The sequence below is a fragment of the Pristiophorus japonicus genome, chromosome 20 (genome assembly GCF_044704955.1).
Source record: "Pristiophorus japonicus isolate sPriJap1 chromosome 20, sPriJap1.hap1, whole genome shotgun sequence".
In the NCBI taxonomy this organism is placed as follows: domain Eukaryota; kingdom Metazoa; phylum Chordata; class Chondrichthyes; family Pristiophoridae; genus Pristiophorus; species Pristiophorus japonicus.
In genome coordinates, this window is record NC_091996.1 from 38,995,303 (window position 1) to 39,013,924 (window position 18,622).

General features: G+C 46.8%; 1 protein-coding gene across 2 annotated transcripts in view; it reads left to right on the top strand.

Moving 5' to 3' along the window:
* Positions 1–18,622, top strand: part of akna (AT-hook transcription factor) — a 205,024-nt gene that overhangs the window by 136,956 nt on the left and 49,446 nt on the right. For both annotated transcript variants that reach the window (XM_070862780.1, XM_070862781.1), the window contains exons 6-9: positions 1,121–1,278; positions 11,001–11,060; positions 12,931–13,064; positions 17,237–17,474. In XM_070862780.1, the coding sequence (XP_070718881.1) occupies positions 1,121–1,278; positions 11,001–11,060; positions 12,931–13,064; positions 17,237–17,474 (590 nt within the window). The remainder of the gene's footprint in view (positions 1–1,120; positions 1,279–11,000; positions 11,061–12,930; positions 13,065–17,236; positions 17,475–18,622) is intronic.

An 18,622-nucleotide genomic window follows, 5' to 3' on the forward strand; every position in this document is an offset into this window, starting at 1 on the left:
GGCACCGATGCTGATGGAATTGATGGAATATATTCAAAAAGGAGTTAGATGTAGTCCTTACTACTAGGGCGATCAAGGGGTATGGCGAGAAAGCATGAATGGGGTACTGAAGTTGTATGTTCAGCCATGAACTCATTGAATGGCGGTGCAGGCTCGAAGGGCCGAATGGCCTATTCCTGCACCCAGTTTCTATGTTTCTATGTTTCTATGTTTCTATGATGTCAGGTGAAGTAGAGATGACAGAAGCGATCTGCCAATGGTGGGAGAGGTAATGAGGTCAGACTGGAGGGAGACTTGTGTAAAGATGCAGCATGGTGAATCTGTGGTGGAAATGCAGTTTAGAGAAGCTAGTGGCTAAGGGAAGATATCTGATTCAGCTGGGAGCTTTGACTTGACATTTGAAGCTGGCAACTCATCAGCCGACACAATGGCCAGTGACCTCCCGCCTCAGCTTCACTGACGAGGTCTGGGTACATCGAGAAACCAGTGGGCAATCTGCCAAAATCAAAAAGCTGAGAATAAGGCATTAAGTGGCTGTAAACAAGCCAGTAATGATTTCAGTTGCCTCCCCCGTCGCTCTGCTCACTGGGTCCCTGCTCTTCAGCAGGTGGGAGAGTGGGCATGAAGGGAGTAAAGGCTTTCTCCTTAGAAATGGAAAGGATACTGAAAGACCTGGTCTCGACCCGCTGTCAAAAAACAACATTTTCCCACCCGGCCCGCCACCGATCACACCCGCTGATCCCTCGGACAAATTCTGCCCTTGAATTCCAGCATGCATACAGGTTCAGGATTGGTACTCTGAATACCAACACCAGTACACATTCAAGGCAGGTTGACAGTTGACAGTGCTGGTGCAAGTCCAGTACTGCAATAGGAGCACCAATATAGATGCATTACAATATCAGTACTGGTACAGACTTAGCAGAGGACTCTCATACCAGTGCCAGTAGCAGTCCCTGGCAGCTACTCTATTGCTGAAGCCAGAACAGTTCCTGGAAAGGTTCTCCCGTACCAGCATGGCTAGAATATCTGTGGCATTCACTTGTTGGTTTTGAATTCACATTAGAAGGAATTAATAGAGGGGAGTTGAATTAGTTCTTTGTCTGAATTCTATTTTCAGAATATCCCTCAGTACGAGAAAGACGTGAAGTACTAGAATTTGCCAGTACACCGGATGGCACTCTGTCTTCCACCCAGAGTACATTTATCAAGGAGCCTACAGCAGGCGAATGTCTAACGTGGGCCCTTGCCCAACAGGCAGAGGTCGCGCAGAAGCAGGTGAGTACAAAACAATTTAATATTCTGAAGTTCTTTGGCATTGTATTAAAGGTGTTATCACAAACATTTGTTTCGTTTACACATTTCACCATGAACCACGATCTCTCAACCCACAATGCAGCACTTACACGGGGTTCCTGCTCCAGCAGGTGGGAGAGTGGGCATAAAGGGAGCAAGGGTCTTTCTCCTTCGAAATGGAAAGGATACTGAAAGACAAATGATATTCAGCCACTCTGTAACTCCTCATGCTAGGTGCAGAGCTGTATTTTCAGGAAAGGGAAGACACTAAAGTGGGTATATAAGATTTAATTTGGAGATCAAAATGATATAATGCTATCGCTATAGTACCCTTAGAAAAATAATCAGATCCAGTTTGAACAGTTTCCTCCAGAGTTAGGAGAGGGAATATGGGGTGTAATCGATTGCAAAGATCATTACGGATAAAGGAGGCCACTTGTCCCATCAAGTTCAACAGTCTGCTTTTAAGCTGTGTATAGAGGGATGTTGGTTCCTGGTGCCTGGACCTGGCAGAGCCGATGGCAAACCCATGGTAAACTTACTAGATTCTAGAGACTGGGCTGTGGGAAGGCCCGAGGAGCTCTGTGGAGTGGGAATCGGTAGTGCTCATCCCTATAATCTCAGTTTAAAACAAGCAGTTATCGACACGACACCCTCTTCTAATCACCTCCACAATGATTCAAGGATTTTGTCTCCACTACCCTACTCTGAAGGTCATACCAGATAGCAATTCACTCTTCGTTTGAAGAAGCACTAAACTCTCAGTCCTGAACTTGCCAGTTACTAGCTTGAAATAGTGGGGTCGATTTTTAACTCAATGCTCCCGCCCCCCCCCCCGCACTTCCCCACCCCCGGCCCCCCCATTCCCCCCCCCCATGTGGTGGAAACCGGATGGGCGGGGTCGTTATAATGGAGTGGGGTCTTTCCCACCTTGATCTGCCTGACTGCAATTTTACATTGAAGGCTGCAAGGACACATGCCACAAACCGGCGGGGTCCTCTTTCAATCTGCAGGTCCTGCTCCAATGGTGCCATCGGGGCCCGATGTGCTCTTTTATCCTGAGCCCTGAGCAGGAGAGCACTGGTGGCTTTCCTGCCAGGCCAAGTCTACTGGGTAGAGCAGCCAGGGCCAGAACAGGCCCAGCAGAGCGCTCCTCCAGATCCCACAAGGAAATCTTGGGCCCCTTCTACCTCAGGGATATACCATGTAATGAGTGCTCAGGCCCTCGCCTGAGGATTGGGAGAGCTTTAGAGACCAGCAAAGGATGATCAAAAAATTGATAAAAAGGGAGAAAATAGAATGAGAGTAAATGAACAAGAAATATAAAAACAGATGGTAAGAGCTTCTACAATTATGTAAAAAGGAAGAGAGTAGCAAAAGTAAGCATTGGTCCCTTACAGGCTGAGACAGGAGAAATTATATTGGGAATAAGGAAATGGCAGAGGCTTTAAACAGATATTTGGGGGACGAAATTCCCCGATGCCCCGTTTGGGGGGTAACCCGGCCACGAAATTGGGGTTACCAGCCATCACAGGAAGTGGAGCACTATGTCGCGCACACCACTTCCTATTGGGGCGAGCTACAGGGCGCTACCCGGGCGTGTTCGCCAGCGCGATGCGGCTTATCCACATGCTGCTGATGCGTTTCAATGCCCTCACCTTCCGTTAAAGGGGGAGGGCCATTGCACACTCTGCAGGGCCTCTAATGGTCTTCACTTGGCCACCTGGGCAGCGCGGCCGGCACTCCCTTTTGGTGCTGAGCTGTGGCCTTGGCCGCACGATGGCATCTCGGACCACACCATGGAGACTGAAGACGGGCCGACCAGTGAGCCAAAACGGGAAAATGGTGGTGCGCAGAGCATCTCCCCTTTAACCTCCGCCCCGCGAGCGGATATTGGCCCGCGAGGCTGGCACTGATACCGGTCATGGCAGCTTCGTGGGGTGCTGCCCAATTTTCGTCGCGGGGCACGAAGGGTCATCGCGCATGGCGATGACATCGCTGGTTGCATGGTGACCCAGGGCACTACCAGCGGGGCTCTGAGCGACCGAGTCAGCACAATAGGTCATTTCAGCCCCTTTATATCAGCAGAAGACAAAAAAAACTTAAAAGTAATTAATGTCAGTAGAGAAAAAGTACTTGAGAAACTATTGGGACTAAAAGCCAACAAATCCCCTTCCCCCAATGGCCTACAACCTACGGTTCTAGAAGAGGTTTCTGCAGAGATGGTGGATGCATTGGTTGTGATTGTCCAACATTCTCTAGATTCAGAAGAGGTCCCAGCGGATTGGAAGGTAGTAAATGTAACACTGCTATTCAAGAAAGGAAGGATCAAGTAAATTGGGAATTACAGACCGGTTAGCCTGACACAAGTCATTGGGAAAATGCTGGAATCCGTTATTAAGGAAGTGGTAACAGGGTATTTAGAAAATTAGAATAAGATTAGGCAGGGTCAACATGGTTTTATGAACAGCAAATCATGTTTGACAAATTTATTATAGAGTTCTATGAGGATGTAACGAGCAGGGTAGATAAAGGGGAACCAGTGGATGTAGTATATTTAGATTTCCAAAAGGCATTCAATAAGGTGCCACATAAAACTGCTGAGCAAGATAAGGGCACATGGGGTTGGGGGTAAGGTATTAGCATGGATAAAGGATTGGTTAACAGACAAAAAACAGAGAGTAGGGATAAACGGACAATTTTCAGATTGGCTGTAACTACTGGGATGCCGCAAGGATCAGTGCTGGGGCCTCGGCTACTTACAATCTATATTAATGACTTAGATGAAGGGACCGAGTGCAATGTATCCAGGTTTGCTGATGATACAAAGCTACGTGGGACAGTAAGCTGTGAGGAGGACACAAAGAGCCTGCAAAGGGATATAGACAGGTTAAGTGAGTGGGCAATAAGATGGCAGATGGAGTGTAATGTGAGGCTAATCACTTTGGTGGGAAGAATAGAAAATTAGAATATTTTTTAAATAGTGAGAAACTATTAAATGCTGGTGTGCGGAGAGATTTTGGTGGCCTGGTGCAAGAAATGCAGAGGGGCCAAAATTGTCCCTTTGCACAAGGCCCATTAGTGCCATCGGCCGGTGCTAACAGGCACTAAAGGGTTTGCACCCAGGCGCAGCACACAGAGCGTCCCCCCGGAATTGTCCCGGGGGTCGATCGATGAAAAGGGGATTGCACTGCATCACTGCGCCCCTCCCCCTTGTCGCCCCGTCCCTTATCACCCCGCCCCCTTATCGCCCTGCCCCCTTGTTGCCCCGCCCCTTATTGGCTCCATTATCGCCCCGCCCCTTATCGCCCCACCCCCTTATCGCCCCGCACCAACCACTTTGCACCCCGCGGGGGAAATTGCCCCGCGGGAGTGAGGTCTGCGTGGGGTGATGTTACCGACAGAATCTCGGTGCGAGAAGCTGTAGTGACGGCTGTGGTGCCCAGGCCATCCTTAAAGGGGAGGTGCGCCGCGTCAGTCGGCATCTTTTTTCTGGCGGCTGACTTTTCCATCGGCCCAACAATGTGGCCGCTGGTTTTGCCGGGCCGCCAACAGGCAGGCCGGTACCCCCTCTTGGGTGCCGGGCCACTAACTGGGCGAACACCCTCGCTGGTAGTCCAGTGGGCGGCATTGAAGGTGCTGCTCAGATTTCAGCGACCCACCCCTTTAAGAGAAGGGGAGGGATGTTGCGACGTAGCGGCATGACGCAGTGCGTCAGCGGTGCGCTGATGTGAGTAATGCGACGCTGAGCGCTCCGGGAGCACCGCAAGAATGCACAGTCACCGTCTCCACCATTTTTTTTCTAAAAGAGGGTAAATCCACACCGTCTCTGGCATTTCCCGCGCCAGTGTAAAACGAAGTACTAATTCAAATCATGCACTGCAAATCCAGCATGGGGCAATTGTGGCCCCAGAGAGGTACATGCAGGTACAGCAAGTAATTACGAATGCAAATGGCATGTTGGTCTTTATTGCTAGAGGATTGTAGTACAGGAGTAAGGAAGTCTTGCTACAATTGTACAGGGCTCTAGTGAGACCACACCTGGAGTACTGCACATAGTTTTAATCTCCTTATTTAAGGAAGGAGATACTTGCCTTGGAGGCAATGCAGCAAAGGTTCACTAGCTTGATCCCTGGGATGAGGAGAGATTGAGTAGATTGGGCCTATACTCTCTGGAACTTAGAAAAATGAGCAATTTAGCATTAAATTGGCTTTTGTTATTCAGTGAAGCCATCAGAATGGGAGAATTCATCAAGAGGATTGAGGTTGGTATTCATGTGCAGTCTTGGGACACAGTGGAGGGAACATGACTAAATAAATGTCCTTGTGTTGTGCCTCACCCACGAGTACACAGTGCTGACACTGGATGTCAGAAGTGCAAATTCATTCCACTCGCCAACACGTAACAACCATTGACCTTGGCATCATTTTCTTCATTCTCTGCATGTATTATTTTTATATATTTTCGAAAGCAGTGGTTTTCATACTGAAGCTTGGGCAGAGGGCTGCAAGGGTGGCTGAGGGAGAAAAAAAGTGAAGTTCCCTTTGAGGTCTTTGTTATGCCGTTGGTGCGTTACACAAAACATGCAAACAGCGAGAGTCCAGGGATGTTGGAGCGGCCTATAAAGGCCCAGCAGTCATCCAGGAGGCGGGAGTGTGAGTAGCGGTAGTCCGGGGACATCGGAGCAGCTAATAAAGGCCCAGCAGTCATCCAGGAGGTGGGAGTGTGAGTAGCGGGAGTCCGGGGATGTCGGAGCGGCCTATAAAGGCCCAGCTGGTGCAGCAGGGAGAGAAGGCAAAAAAGAAGTCTAAAGAAATCAAAAGGTGAAATCACAGCCAAGGAGGTGAGTGATTGGCTGGTGATTGGTGAGGAGTTTTTCTTTTCCTTTTCTTTATCAGTAAGTAACCTTCAGCATTATTGTTGCCAAATTAAGTTAATCTACGGGTTAAGTCATGGCAGGAGAGCTCGTACACGTGTTATGCTCCTCCTGTACTATGTGGGAAGTCAGGGATGCTTCCAGTGTCCCTGACGACTACATATGCGGGAAGTGTATCCGGCTGCAGCTCAGGATAGACCGCATTGCAGCACTGGAGCTGCGGGTGGAATCACTCTGGAGTATCCACGATGCTGAGAATGACGTGAATAGCAAGTTTAGGGAGTTGATCTTACCGCACGTGGCACTGGTAGCAAACCTGAGGTTGGTAAAGGTTACACAGTCAGATAGGGGATGGGTGACCAACAGGAAGAGCAGTGGAAGGAAGGTAGTGCAGGGGTCCCCTGCGGTCATCCCCCTGCAAAACAGATACACCACTTTGGTACTGTTGAGAGGGATGACTCCTCAGGGGAGAGCAGCAGCAGACAAGTTCATGGCACCGTGGGTGGCTCTGCTGCACAGGAGGGCAGGAAAAAGAGTGGGAGAGCGATAGTGATAGGGGATTCAATTGTAAGGGGAATAGATAGACATTTCTGCAGCCGCAACCGAGACTCCAGGATGGTATGTTGCCTCCCTGGTGCAAGGGTCAAGAATGTCTCGGAGCGGATGCAGGACATTTTGCAGGGGGAGGGTAAACAGCCAGTTGTCATGGTGCATATAGGTACCAACGATATAGGTAAAAAACGGGATGAGGTCCTACAAAACGAATTTAGGGAGCTAGGAGCTAAATTAAAAAGTAGGACCTCAAAAGTAGTAATCTCAGGATTGCTATCAGTGCCACGTGCTAGTCAGAGTAGGAATCGCAGGATAGCTCAGATGAATACGTGGCTTGAGGAGTGGTGCAGAAGGGAGGGATTCAAATTGCTGGGACATTGGAACCGGTTCTGGGGGAGGTGGGACCAGACGGTCTGCACCTGGGCAGGACCGGAACCACTGTCCTAGGGGGAGTGTTTGCTAGTCTGTTGGGGAGGGGTTAAACTAATATGGCAGGGGGGTGGGAACCTATGCAGAGAGACAGAAGAAAGTAGAATGGGGGCAGAAGCAAAAGATAGAAAGAAGAAAAGTGAAAGTGGAGGGCAGAGAAACCCAAGGCAAAAAGCAAAAAGAGCTACGTTACAGCAAAATTCTAAAGGGGCAAAGGGTGTTAAAAAGACAAGGCTGAAGGCTCTGTGCCTCAATGCGAAGAGTATTGACAATAAGGTGAATGAATTAACTGCACAGTTAGCAGTTAATGGATATGATGTAATTGGCATCAGGGAGACATGGCTCCAGGGTGACCAAGGCTGGGAACTCAACATCCAGAGGTATTCAACATTTAGTAACGATAGACAGAAAGGAAAAGGAGGCGGGGTGGCGTTGTTGGTTAAAGAGGAAAGTAATACAATAGTAAGGAAGGACATTAGCTTGGACGATGTGGAATCGGTATGGGTGGAGCTACAGAATACCAAAGGGCAGAAAACGCTAGTGGAAGTTGTGTACAGACCACCAAACAGTAGTAGTGAGGTTGGGGACAGTATCAAACAAGAAATTAGGGATGCGTGCAATAAAGGTACAGCAGTTATCATGGGCGACTTTAATCTACATATTGATTGGGCTAACCAAACTGGTAGCAATGCGGTGGAGGAGGATTTCCTGGAGTTTATTAGGGATGGTTTTCCAGACCAATATGTTGAGGAGCCAACGAGATGGCTGGCCATCCTAGACTGGGTGATGTGTAATGAGAAAGGACTAATTAGCAATCTTGTTGTGCGAGGCCCCTTGGGGAAGAGTGACCATAATATGGTAGAATTCTTTATTAAGATGGAGAGTGACACTGTTAATTCAGAGACTAGGGTCCTGAACTTAAGGAAAGGTAACTTCGATGATATGAGACGTAAATTGGCTAGAATAGACTGGCGAGTGAAATTAAAGGGTTGACAGTGGATAGGCAATGGCAAATATTTAAAGATCAACAACTGTATAACCCTGTCTGGAGTAAAAATAAAATGGGGAAGGCGGCTCAACCGTGGCTAACAAGGGAAATTAAGGGTAGTGTTAAATCCAAGGAAGAGGCATTTAAATTGGCCAAAGAAAGCAGCAAACCTGAGGACTGGGAGAATTTTATAATACAGCAAAGGAGGACAAAGGGTTTAATTGGGAGGGGGAAAATAGAGTATGAGAGGAAGCTTGCTGGGAACATAAAAACTGACTGCAAAAGCTTCTATAGGTACGTGAAGAGAAAAAGATTAGTGAAGACAAACTTAGGTCCGTGGCAGTCAGATTCAGGTGAATTTATAATGGGGAACAAAGAAATGGCGGACCAGTTGAACAAATACTTTGGTTCTGCCTTCATGAAGGAAGACACAAATAGCCTTCTGGAAATACTAATGGACCGAGGGTCTCGTGAGAAGGAGGAACTGAAGGAAATCATTATTAGGCGGGAAATTACGTTAGGGAAATTGATGGGATTGAAGGCCGATACATCCCCGGGGCCTGATAGTCTGCATCCCAGATTACTTAAGGAAGTAGCCCTAGAAATAGTGGATGCATTGGTGATCATTTTCCAACAGTCTATCGACTCTGGATCGGTTCCTATGGACTGGAGGGTAGCTAATGTAACACCACTTTTTAAGAAGGGAGGGAGAGAGAAGGCGGGTAATTATAGTTAGCCTGACATCAGTAGTGGGGAAAATGTTGGAATCAATTATTAAAGATGAAATAGCAGCACATTTGGAAAGCAGTGACGGGATTGGTCCAATTCAGCATGGATTTGTGAAAGGGAAATCCTGCTTGACAAATCTTCTAGAATTTTTTGAGGATGTAACTGGTAGAGTGGACAAGGGAGAACTGGTGGATGTGGTGTATTTGGACTTTCAAAAGGCTTTTGACAAGGTCCCACACAAGAGATTGGTGTGCAAAATTAAAGCACATGGTATTGGGGGTAATGTACTGACGTGGATAGAGAACTAGTTGGCAGACAGGAAGCAGAGAGTCGGGATAAATGGGTCCTTTTCAGAATGATAGGCAGTGACTAGTGGGGTGCCGCAAGGCTCAGTGCTGGGACCCTAGCTATTTACAATATACATTAATGATTTGGATGAGGGAATTGAGTGTAATACCTGCAAGTTTGCAGATGACACTAAGCTGGGTGGTGGTGTGAGCTGTGAGGAGGACGCTAAAAGGCTGCAGGGTAACTTGGACAGATTAGGTGAGTGGGGAAATGCATGGCAGATGCAGTATAATGTGGATAAATGTGAGGTTATCCACTTTGGTGGCAAAAACACGAAGGCAGAATATTATCTGAATGGCGGCAGATTAGGAAAAGGGGAGGTGCAACGAGACTTGGGTGTCATGGTACATCAGTCATTGAAAGTTGGCATGCAGGTACAGCAGGCGGTGAAGAAGGCAAATGGTATGTTGGCCTTCATAGCTAGGGGATTTGAATATAGGAGCAGGGAGGTCTTACTGCAATTGTACAGGACCTTGGTGAGGCCTCACCTGGAATATTGTGTTCAGTTTTGGTCTCCTAATCTGAGGAAGGACGTTCCTGCTATTGAGGGAGTGCAGCAAAGGTTCACCAGACTGATTCCCGGGATGGCAGGACTAACATATGAGGAAAGACTGGATCGACAGTCTGTATTCACTGGAGTTTAGAAGGATGGGAGGGGATCTCATAGAAACATATAAAATTCTGACGGGACTGGACATGTTAGATGCAACAAAAATGTTCCCGATATTGGGGAAGTCCAGAACCAGGGGATATAATCTAAGGATAAGGGGCAAGCCATTTAGGACTGAGATGAGGAGAAACTTCTTCACTCAGAGTTGTTAACCTCTGGAATTCCCTACCGCAGAGAGTTGTTGATGTCAGTTCATTGGATATATTCAAGAGGGAGTTAGATATGGCCCTTACGGCTAAAGGGATCAAGGGGTATGGAGAGAAAGCAGGAAAGGGGTACTGAGGTGAGTGATCAGCCATGATCTTAATTGAATGGTGGTGCAGGCTTGAAGGGCCGAATGGCCTATTCCTGCACCTATTTTCTATGTTTCTATATTTCTATCTTACAAAAGCTAACGATGCCATTTGGGTCAAGTAACATTTGTACCTAAACATTGAACGACAGCAGCAACTTGCACTGTTACAGTGGTGTTTAATGTAGTACACAACCCATGGCACTTTATAGACTAATGGGAGGAACGGCATGCTTAGCCAGTGGAAAGAGCTTAGGAGGGATGTCTGAAGGCTTGCGTGAAAGTCTTGAGAAGGTTTCTGGAGGAGCAGAGGGAAGAGGAGAGGTGGACTGGTTCAGGGAGGGAGTTTCAGTGAGAAGTGACTTGGTCACTGTTATGTATTTAACCCCTTGTAACCTGCATCATACCTGTCCACCAGAGGGCCCACCTGTTGGAGTCCCAAGGGATCCCAGTATGTAAGCACCTACACTCTGGAACTACAATAAAGGAGCTACGGTCACACTTGTTCATTACACACTGTACTCGGTCTCACCTTTTATTATGAGTATAACAATCACCACTAACAGATTAAAGAGCAGAGAGGATGTACAGTCAGCCAGAATTAGGGACTGAAAGTTGAGGGGGAATTTTTTGATGGACTTCAACCCAGTAAATTCTGACCACTAACTTGTACACATGAGTGCATCATTTTCATAGTGTCCTTATTCACATTCATATAAGATTTGCAATATATATAATGAGCAGTTTTACTTTGTCTTGTATTTGCAAATCATTTTGTTCAAATGACCTGAGAAAATGTATGCCTTTTCTCCCTAACAGATGGATACATTTGAAAGGCTGCTTCAGGCAAGAAAGGTGGTACCAGGGGCCCAGCAAAGGGTAAGTGGCCCTTACAGCTGCGAGGAGCCTGTACCACACACCAGCCTGTACTCCTCGTATTGTACGTTTTTCACACTCACTGCACTCGGTCCCTCCAATGATCAACTGCGTTTTCAAACAAAAGCAGAATTGAACCGCACCTTTTTTTTTCAGGGAAGGGATGTGGAGCTGAGTCCATGGTCGGATCAGCCATGATCTTATTAAATGGCGGAGCAGGCTCGAGGGGCCGTATGGGCTACTCCTGCTCCTATTTCTTATGTTCTGATGGATTCACTTCCCTCTGCTGTTGAGTATACACACCTGCGGAACATGTGATGCAGGATGATATTATCAAAGCAATGTGGGCAACCGCAGCAGTTGGGTTAATGGGTAAAATGGCACTTAATATGGATAAATGTAAAATATGGATAAAATACTAATGTTTATTATAAGGTAAATGGTTTTGCATTGATGAAGATGGTGGAGGTAAAGAAGTTGGAAGTGGGTGTAGAATTTGGTCCCGTTATACTACAAATACCACCCATTCATTATCAATGGGCAACATATTTCCAAGGGCTATTGAGAATTTAGAGGATTCCCAAGGGTTAGATCACTGAAGACTAGCTGAGGAAAGAAAGATTATTGTCTTTAACAACACATAGGGCAAGAGGAAATAGGCTTCAGAGTTTTAGGATAATTTAATAAAATGAAGGCTATTGAAATGAAATCTCGAGTGTAAAACATGCTTTCAAAATAAAGAAGCACTCAATATGACCTTCTATCCCGTTTGGTGGCATGGTGCCATGACTATATAACACATGGTCTAATTTTACCATTGGAAAAAGACTATTGTTCTGAAGCTGCAAAGTGTCTGAAGTGTCTCTCGTATAGCGAAATGTGCCCAAGCTCCACTGATTTTAGATAATAGCATCACCTGGGTGAAAAGTAGGAAGGGGCCAAAGATGGAGCTTTGGAGCGCACCTTGAAGTGACCGTGGGCATGGAACGAGAAACCATTGCAGGAGATGTTCCAGCTGAATTGGGGCAGGGAAAATGGGACCATGCCAAGGCAGTCCCACTGAGGTGGATCATGAGGAGAGCCATTGGAAGAGCATGGTGGGCTTTACTGCATGGAAGGCCACAGAGAGGTTGAAGAGGAATAATACTGCATCACAGTCCCACTGAATGTTGTTGGTGACTTTGACCAGAGTGGTCTCTATACTGTGGGTGGGATGGAAACCGGATTGAGGGATTTAATCGGGGAGTGGTGTAAGAGGTGGGCATGGATTTGAGTAGTGGTGACACATTCCTGAACCTGAGAAAAGATGGGCAATACTTGAAGAGGATGGAAAGGTTGAAGGTAGGCAGTTTTGAAGAGTTGCAACAGTGGCTGAGGAGAGGGAGTAGATGACAACGTTGGTGAATATTGAGCAGAGGAAGGTTAGTTGAATATTTATTACGAGAAGCAGACATTGATTGCTCGAGATTGTTGACAGTTCTACAGACATTGGGAATAATGTGATGTTAAGTGTCGAGGCAGTTTAGTTGTGGCCTCTAAGGTTACACTGGCCCACGGTCTTGCTTATTTGAATTGGTGATTGTGTGCTGATATTTTTCAGGGATTCAAACAAGGTATGGTGTTAATTTCTTGCGTTGGGCTGCTTTATCCTTCTGGGGAGGAGGGGCACATAATAACAAATGGAGGATAGATTCTTTCAAAAAATACCTCTATTCGACACTCTAAATTGCGTGAACAAATGGGTAACAATCTAGTTAAGATTAAAACGGCAAAAAGTATTAGTCCTATTCCTTGGGATTTACCTGTTCTGTTTAACTGGCCTGCACTAATCTCAGTGTTTTCTCTCTTTTTTTCTTCCGTGTCTTATTTTCAGGCATTTCAGAAGTTTAAGGAGGGCCAGGATGCTCTGGAACGAGGATATCTGCAGGCCCGAGAAGAACATCGTGGGCTCCAGCTGAAGGATGCCGGCGGCAGCAGTTGCATCATTGGGGAATTTGATCCTGACAGGTAAGTGGAGCAATTCCAATTTATGTTTGGACAGGCTGAGGTGCAGCTTCAGGGTAAATATCACTCCAGTGCAGGACTTCACTGTTCGGCCCGTAATATGTTCAAAGGATGGAATTTGCACCTGTACTTGGATCAGGAGCAGAGATCCGGAACGTTGGCTGAATTTTCTGACTTGGGCATCCATGCCTATAAAGAAAGAAGGACTTGCATTTATATAGCACCTTTCATGACCACCGGACATCTCAAAGCACTTTCCAGCCAATTAATGTACAATGTTCTCACTGTTGTAATGTGGGAAACGCGGCAGCCAATTTGCGCACAAGCAACTCCCACAAACAGCAATGTGATAATGACCATATAATCTGTTTTTGTTATGTTGATTGAGAGATAAATATTGGCCAGGACACCGGGCATAACTTCCCTGCTTTTCTTCAAAATAGTGCCATGGGATCTTTTACGTCCACCTGAGAGAGCAGAAGGGGCCTCGGTTTAACGTCTCATCCAAAAGACAGCACTTCCGACAATGCAGCACTCCCTCAGTACCACACTGGAGTGTCAGCCTAGATTTTTGTGCTCAAGTCCCTGGAGTGGAATTTGAACCCACACCCTTCTGACTCAGAGGCGAGTGTGCTGCCCACTGAGCCACAGCTGACACATATAGCCCCATTTAATGTCATCATGCCCTAATTAAATTGGGGCACTTGAGAGATATGTATAGAACAGTGTTTCCTGATGGGATTTCATCAGCTTGAGTTCAACATGAGAATGGTGACCAGCCACTGACTTCTCTTCAACACTCTACATGTCACTGAGCGGCTGGGATGTCACTCCAATCATGCAACCGAGGAGTAACAGCTAACACTTTCAGTGTATCATGACAGACACTGCATCCATATTAATCTGGCATCACATTACCCTAAGTGTCAGTGTACATACTCGTATGAGTGTTGTGGTAACAGCTAACTTGAGTTGATTCATTTATAAACTGCAGCATTGTGAATGTCCGGCTTTGTTCTTGATCATGATCCGTTTATCAAAGTTCAATATAGCACAAGACGAGAGGGTTTAGATGTCTGACATACATCATCATTGTGTAGCATGGACCATTTCCCATACCTCGGGAGTTATCAACAAGAGCAGACATTGACGACGAGATTCAACACCGCCTCCACTGCGCCAGCGCAGCCTTCGGCCGCCTGAGGAAAAGAGTGTTTGGAGACCAGTCCCTCAAATCCACCACCAAGCTCATGGTCTACAGGGCTGTAGTAATACCCGCCCTCCTGTATGGCTCAGAGACTTGGACCACGTACAGTAGACACCTCAAATCGCTGGAGAAATACCACCAACGATGTCTCCTCAAGATCCTACAAATCCCCTGGGAGGACAGGCTTACCAACATTAGCGCCTTTGACCAGACCAACATCCCCAGCATTGAAGCACTGACCACACTCGACCAGCTCCGCTGGGCAGGCCACATAGTTCGCATGCCAGGCACGAGGCTCCCAAAGCAAGCGCCCGACTCGGAACTCCTTCACAGCAAGCGTACCAAAGGCGGGCAGAGGAAACATTACAAGGACACCCTCAAAGCCTCCCTGATAAAGTGCAACATCCTCACTGACACCTGGGAATCCCTGGCCAGAGACCGCACTAAGTGGAGGAGGTGTATCTGGGAGGGCGCTGAGCACCTCGAGTCTCAACGCTGAGAGCACACAGAAACCAAACGCAGGCAGCGGAAGGAGCATGTGGCAAACCAGTCCCACCCACCCCTTCCTTCAACGACTATCTGTCCCACCTGTGACAGGGACTGTGGTTCTCGTATTCAGCCACTTAAGGACTCATTCTTAGGGTGGAAGCAAGTCTTCCTCGATTCTGAAGGACTGCTGATGATGATGATAGTCTGAGGAAGAAAGTTTCAGCTGAGAAAAATGGGTGTTTGGAGCTGAAACTACAGGGTAAAGGCTTGTTGCTAAGCTAAGGAGTTCTGTCTGTGTGGCTACTGGACACTGCCATTCCGAGTGTAGCCAGGAGCAGATAATAAATACATAATATGCATGGAATTCCAACCTTCAAATTGCCCAGAAAGCAACTCTGATTATACCTTTGGTCAAATTCATGATAATGCAAGTGTTTAATAATTGACACAATAATATGTTACATACCCTTTTGATGCTGAGTTGGCACTATGCTTAGAAGTCACGATTGCAGTGATGGTAACTGAATAACTTATGAGCGTGCAAATTATTAGGCAAGGTTTTGCACCCGCTTTTAATTACAGGGTGAAGAGAGTGGAGAGTACTAATTCAAAACTGGTTGTAGATTGGTCTTGAAATGTATTAGTGTCAGATAATTGTAGAGAAAGGAAACAAAATGAAAAATTAGCAGTGTATCTCTGATGGTAAAATAGGAACATCGGAACAGGACTGGGCCATTCAGCCCCTCGCGCCTGCTCCGCCATTCAGTGAGATCATGAGATTGGTCACGACTGGTCAGTAACCCCTCAGCGCCCTGTTACCGCCCCCCGCAGGCACTGGGAGACGAATTTCTCCCTCAAAGTCTTTAAAGCTGTTACTTTTTAAAAAGATGATTAATGCTATTGGGTTTAGAGTTTTGGCTGTTGTTTAACTTTGTAAAGTGCGAAGACTTACCATGATGGGCAGCCTGTTCGTATTTTTCACTGGACTAGTGGGTGCATCTGTTGAAAATGAAGAACCATATTGCTTTTAAATTTGTAGGTGTCCACAAGTTTTCAATCTAACCAGCATTTTTTAAGCACTTTGGGATTTTACAATCTGGGAATAAGTACATAATGTAAATTCATTAATAAGCCCATACAGATAAGTCCAGTAAACTCTTCCTTGTTGAGTTCCAGGCACCACGTACTTCATTCCGACACCTCAATCCTTGCTCTTTTCTCCCCTACCCCTCCGGCATTAGTAACTATAAAAGCTTGAAACTAGAGTGTGGCAGGAAATGTTCTCCATTAAATGTTCTCCTCGCTCAAGCATGGGGTTCCTGAGCTGTTCATAAACGTACTTCCATATTTAGAATGGCGACTGCACATAGTTTGGTTAAATCCAACAATCTTTCACTTTCTCCAAGCAGTTTGGGATTTTATTTTTTTAAACTCAGGAATCTCCACATAAAACTGATCTCCGTCAGTTAGATTGCAGGTACTTTCTAAATCCCTCAGCAGCCATCAGTAAATATAATGAGCAGAAGACAAGGTGGGCTGGATCTACGGTTTGTAGTCAGCTCTGTTTTCACCCTGGAGGGGCGCTAATGGCAGCGGAAAGTATTTCCAGACGGGAGGCCAGCTTCCAGCTTCCAGCGCTATCGGTGCCGGGTATGCGGGGACGCGGAGCAGTACCGCCCGGAGAGACGAGCCGGTGTGTAACACCCCTGGTAGCGCCCCCTAGTGGGAGCGCCTGGGAGAGGTGAGCCGTTGTGTAACACCCCTGGTAGCGCCCCCTAGTGGGAGCGCTTGGGAGAGGCGAGCCGGTGTGTAGCGCCCCTGTTATCGCCCCCTAGTGGGAGTGCCCGGGAGAGGTGAGCCAGTGTATAACACCCTGGGTAGCGCCCCCTAGTGGGAGCGCCTGGGAAAGCTGCTGGTCCGAGCTGTACCGGCTGCAGTAAGGGAAGGAATGTCTGCCTGAGGTAAGTGTGATTGTTTCTTATTTATTTATTTTTGCGATTCCTGTTGATGTGGCATCAGTAAAGTATTGGAAATGTTTTTGGTGTTTTTTACCGATTTTTTTTTTTCCACGGATGTCTCGGGTGCTCCGAGGCCGGCTGGTTATCTCGGGATTTTCAGTTGCTCAGCCGGCCTAGTGCCCTAAACGAGGTGTGGAACGCCTCCCTTCGCGCTCCGCCCCACACTCTGGGCCCGGATGGTGAATTTTGCGGCTGGAGACACAAACCATTTCCCGGCGCAAAATTTACCGCTCCGCCTGGATTAACGCCGCATCAGAGGAGTGGCCGAATTTCCACCCGGTATATTGATTAATGTGTGGCTAAATATTGAGGCATTATGGGGATTTCTGTTCTAAACTGGCCTCTGCACTGTAGTGTGCCATTCAGATTAATGCAGAAAGCAGGGGTTACAAAGATTGGAATATTTAAGGTATGTTCTTATAACATTCAGTAGATAGAGGAACCTCCACTTTGTTTCCTAGGGAAGTGGAGGGGAACATCTTTCGGCTTGGGATGCACTTGGAGGACCTGAAGGAACGGATTGAGCAGGTCCCAGAAAGCCATTCCTCCACAGACCATTGGTGTGATGTGATACCAACTCCCAACTCGTGGGTAGCACCCATACCTGCTCTCCAGCCACCAGTGCCAGTACCGATGGCACAGCCTCCAATACCAGCCTTTCATACACCTGCAGCCACAGTCGACAATCCTAAATCTGAGGTAAGGCTTCGATCTCTGCTTTAATTCTGTGAATGACAAGTTGAGGGATGTTGGTGCTGAGGTGGGAGACTTGTTCCACACTATTGGCATCAAAGAGGCCAAGATTGGATCAGCCATGATCTTATTGAATGGCGGAGCAGACTCGAGGGGTCAGATGGCCTACTCCTGCTCCTATTTCTTATGTTCTAAGACTCTCAGATCAGCTTATAATACTATTTGTAGACCTCCCTCTTTTCTTTCCCAACGACTTTTCTGAATCTCATCCTCAGAAGTGTGTCCCTTATACCAGTCTGCTCCACTTCCACTGTCGGGCATCATTGTGGCCTTAATGGGCAACACCAGTTTGTATTTGTAGAGTGCCTTTGACATACAAGAGCATCCCAAAATGCTTCAGAGATGTAAGGAAGAAAATGCTGACCGAGCCAAAGAAAAAGATATTAAGAGCTAAAGCTTTGTTAAAGAGGTGGGTTTTAAAAAGGGTCTTAAAGGAGGAGAAGGAGGTGGCCAGGAGGAGGGTTTTAGGGAGGGAATTCCAGAATATGGGGATCTAAATGGTTATCAATGATCAGACCAAGGGAGGGGAGGGTGCACAAGGGGCCGAAGTCAGTCAAATGTAGAATTCATGGCAGGGGTTTAGCAGTGGAGAAGGTTACTGGGTAAGGAGTGGTGAGACCATAGAGGGATTTAAATACAGGAGGAGCAGTTTAACTCTGATGTATTGGTAGACCTGGAACTAATATAGGTGAGAAACAACAGGGGGTTAGCCAAGTGAGATGGTGCAGGATAGGGTATGGACAGCAGTTGACCATGGACTGAAGTTTAGAGAATGGAAGATGTTCGATTGTCCAGAAATAGTTGATTCTTAGACAAAGAAGGATAATAGAAGATAAAATATTTAAATGAGGAGGAAATAAATACTCTTGAAGATGAAACACCAAAAAGCTTGGTACTAAAAATCTATTAAAAAAAGTTCTAAACCCCCATTCATCATTGATTGTGCTGCTGTTCCAGAGCAATACACCTGTCCCCAAGGTTATGCATTCCAAAGGATTTTCTTTATAAATCTGTAAGACATTAAACCAAGATGGACAGTAAAGATTCCATAACACTATTTGAAGAAGAGTAGGGAGTTTTCTCGTGGACCTAGC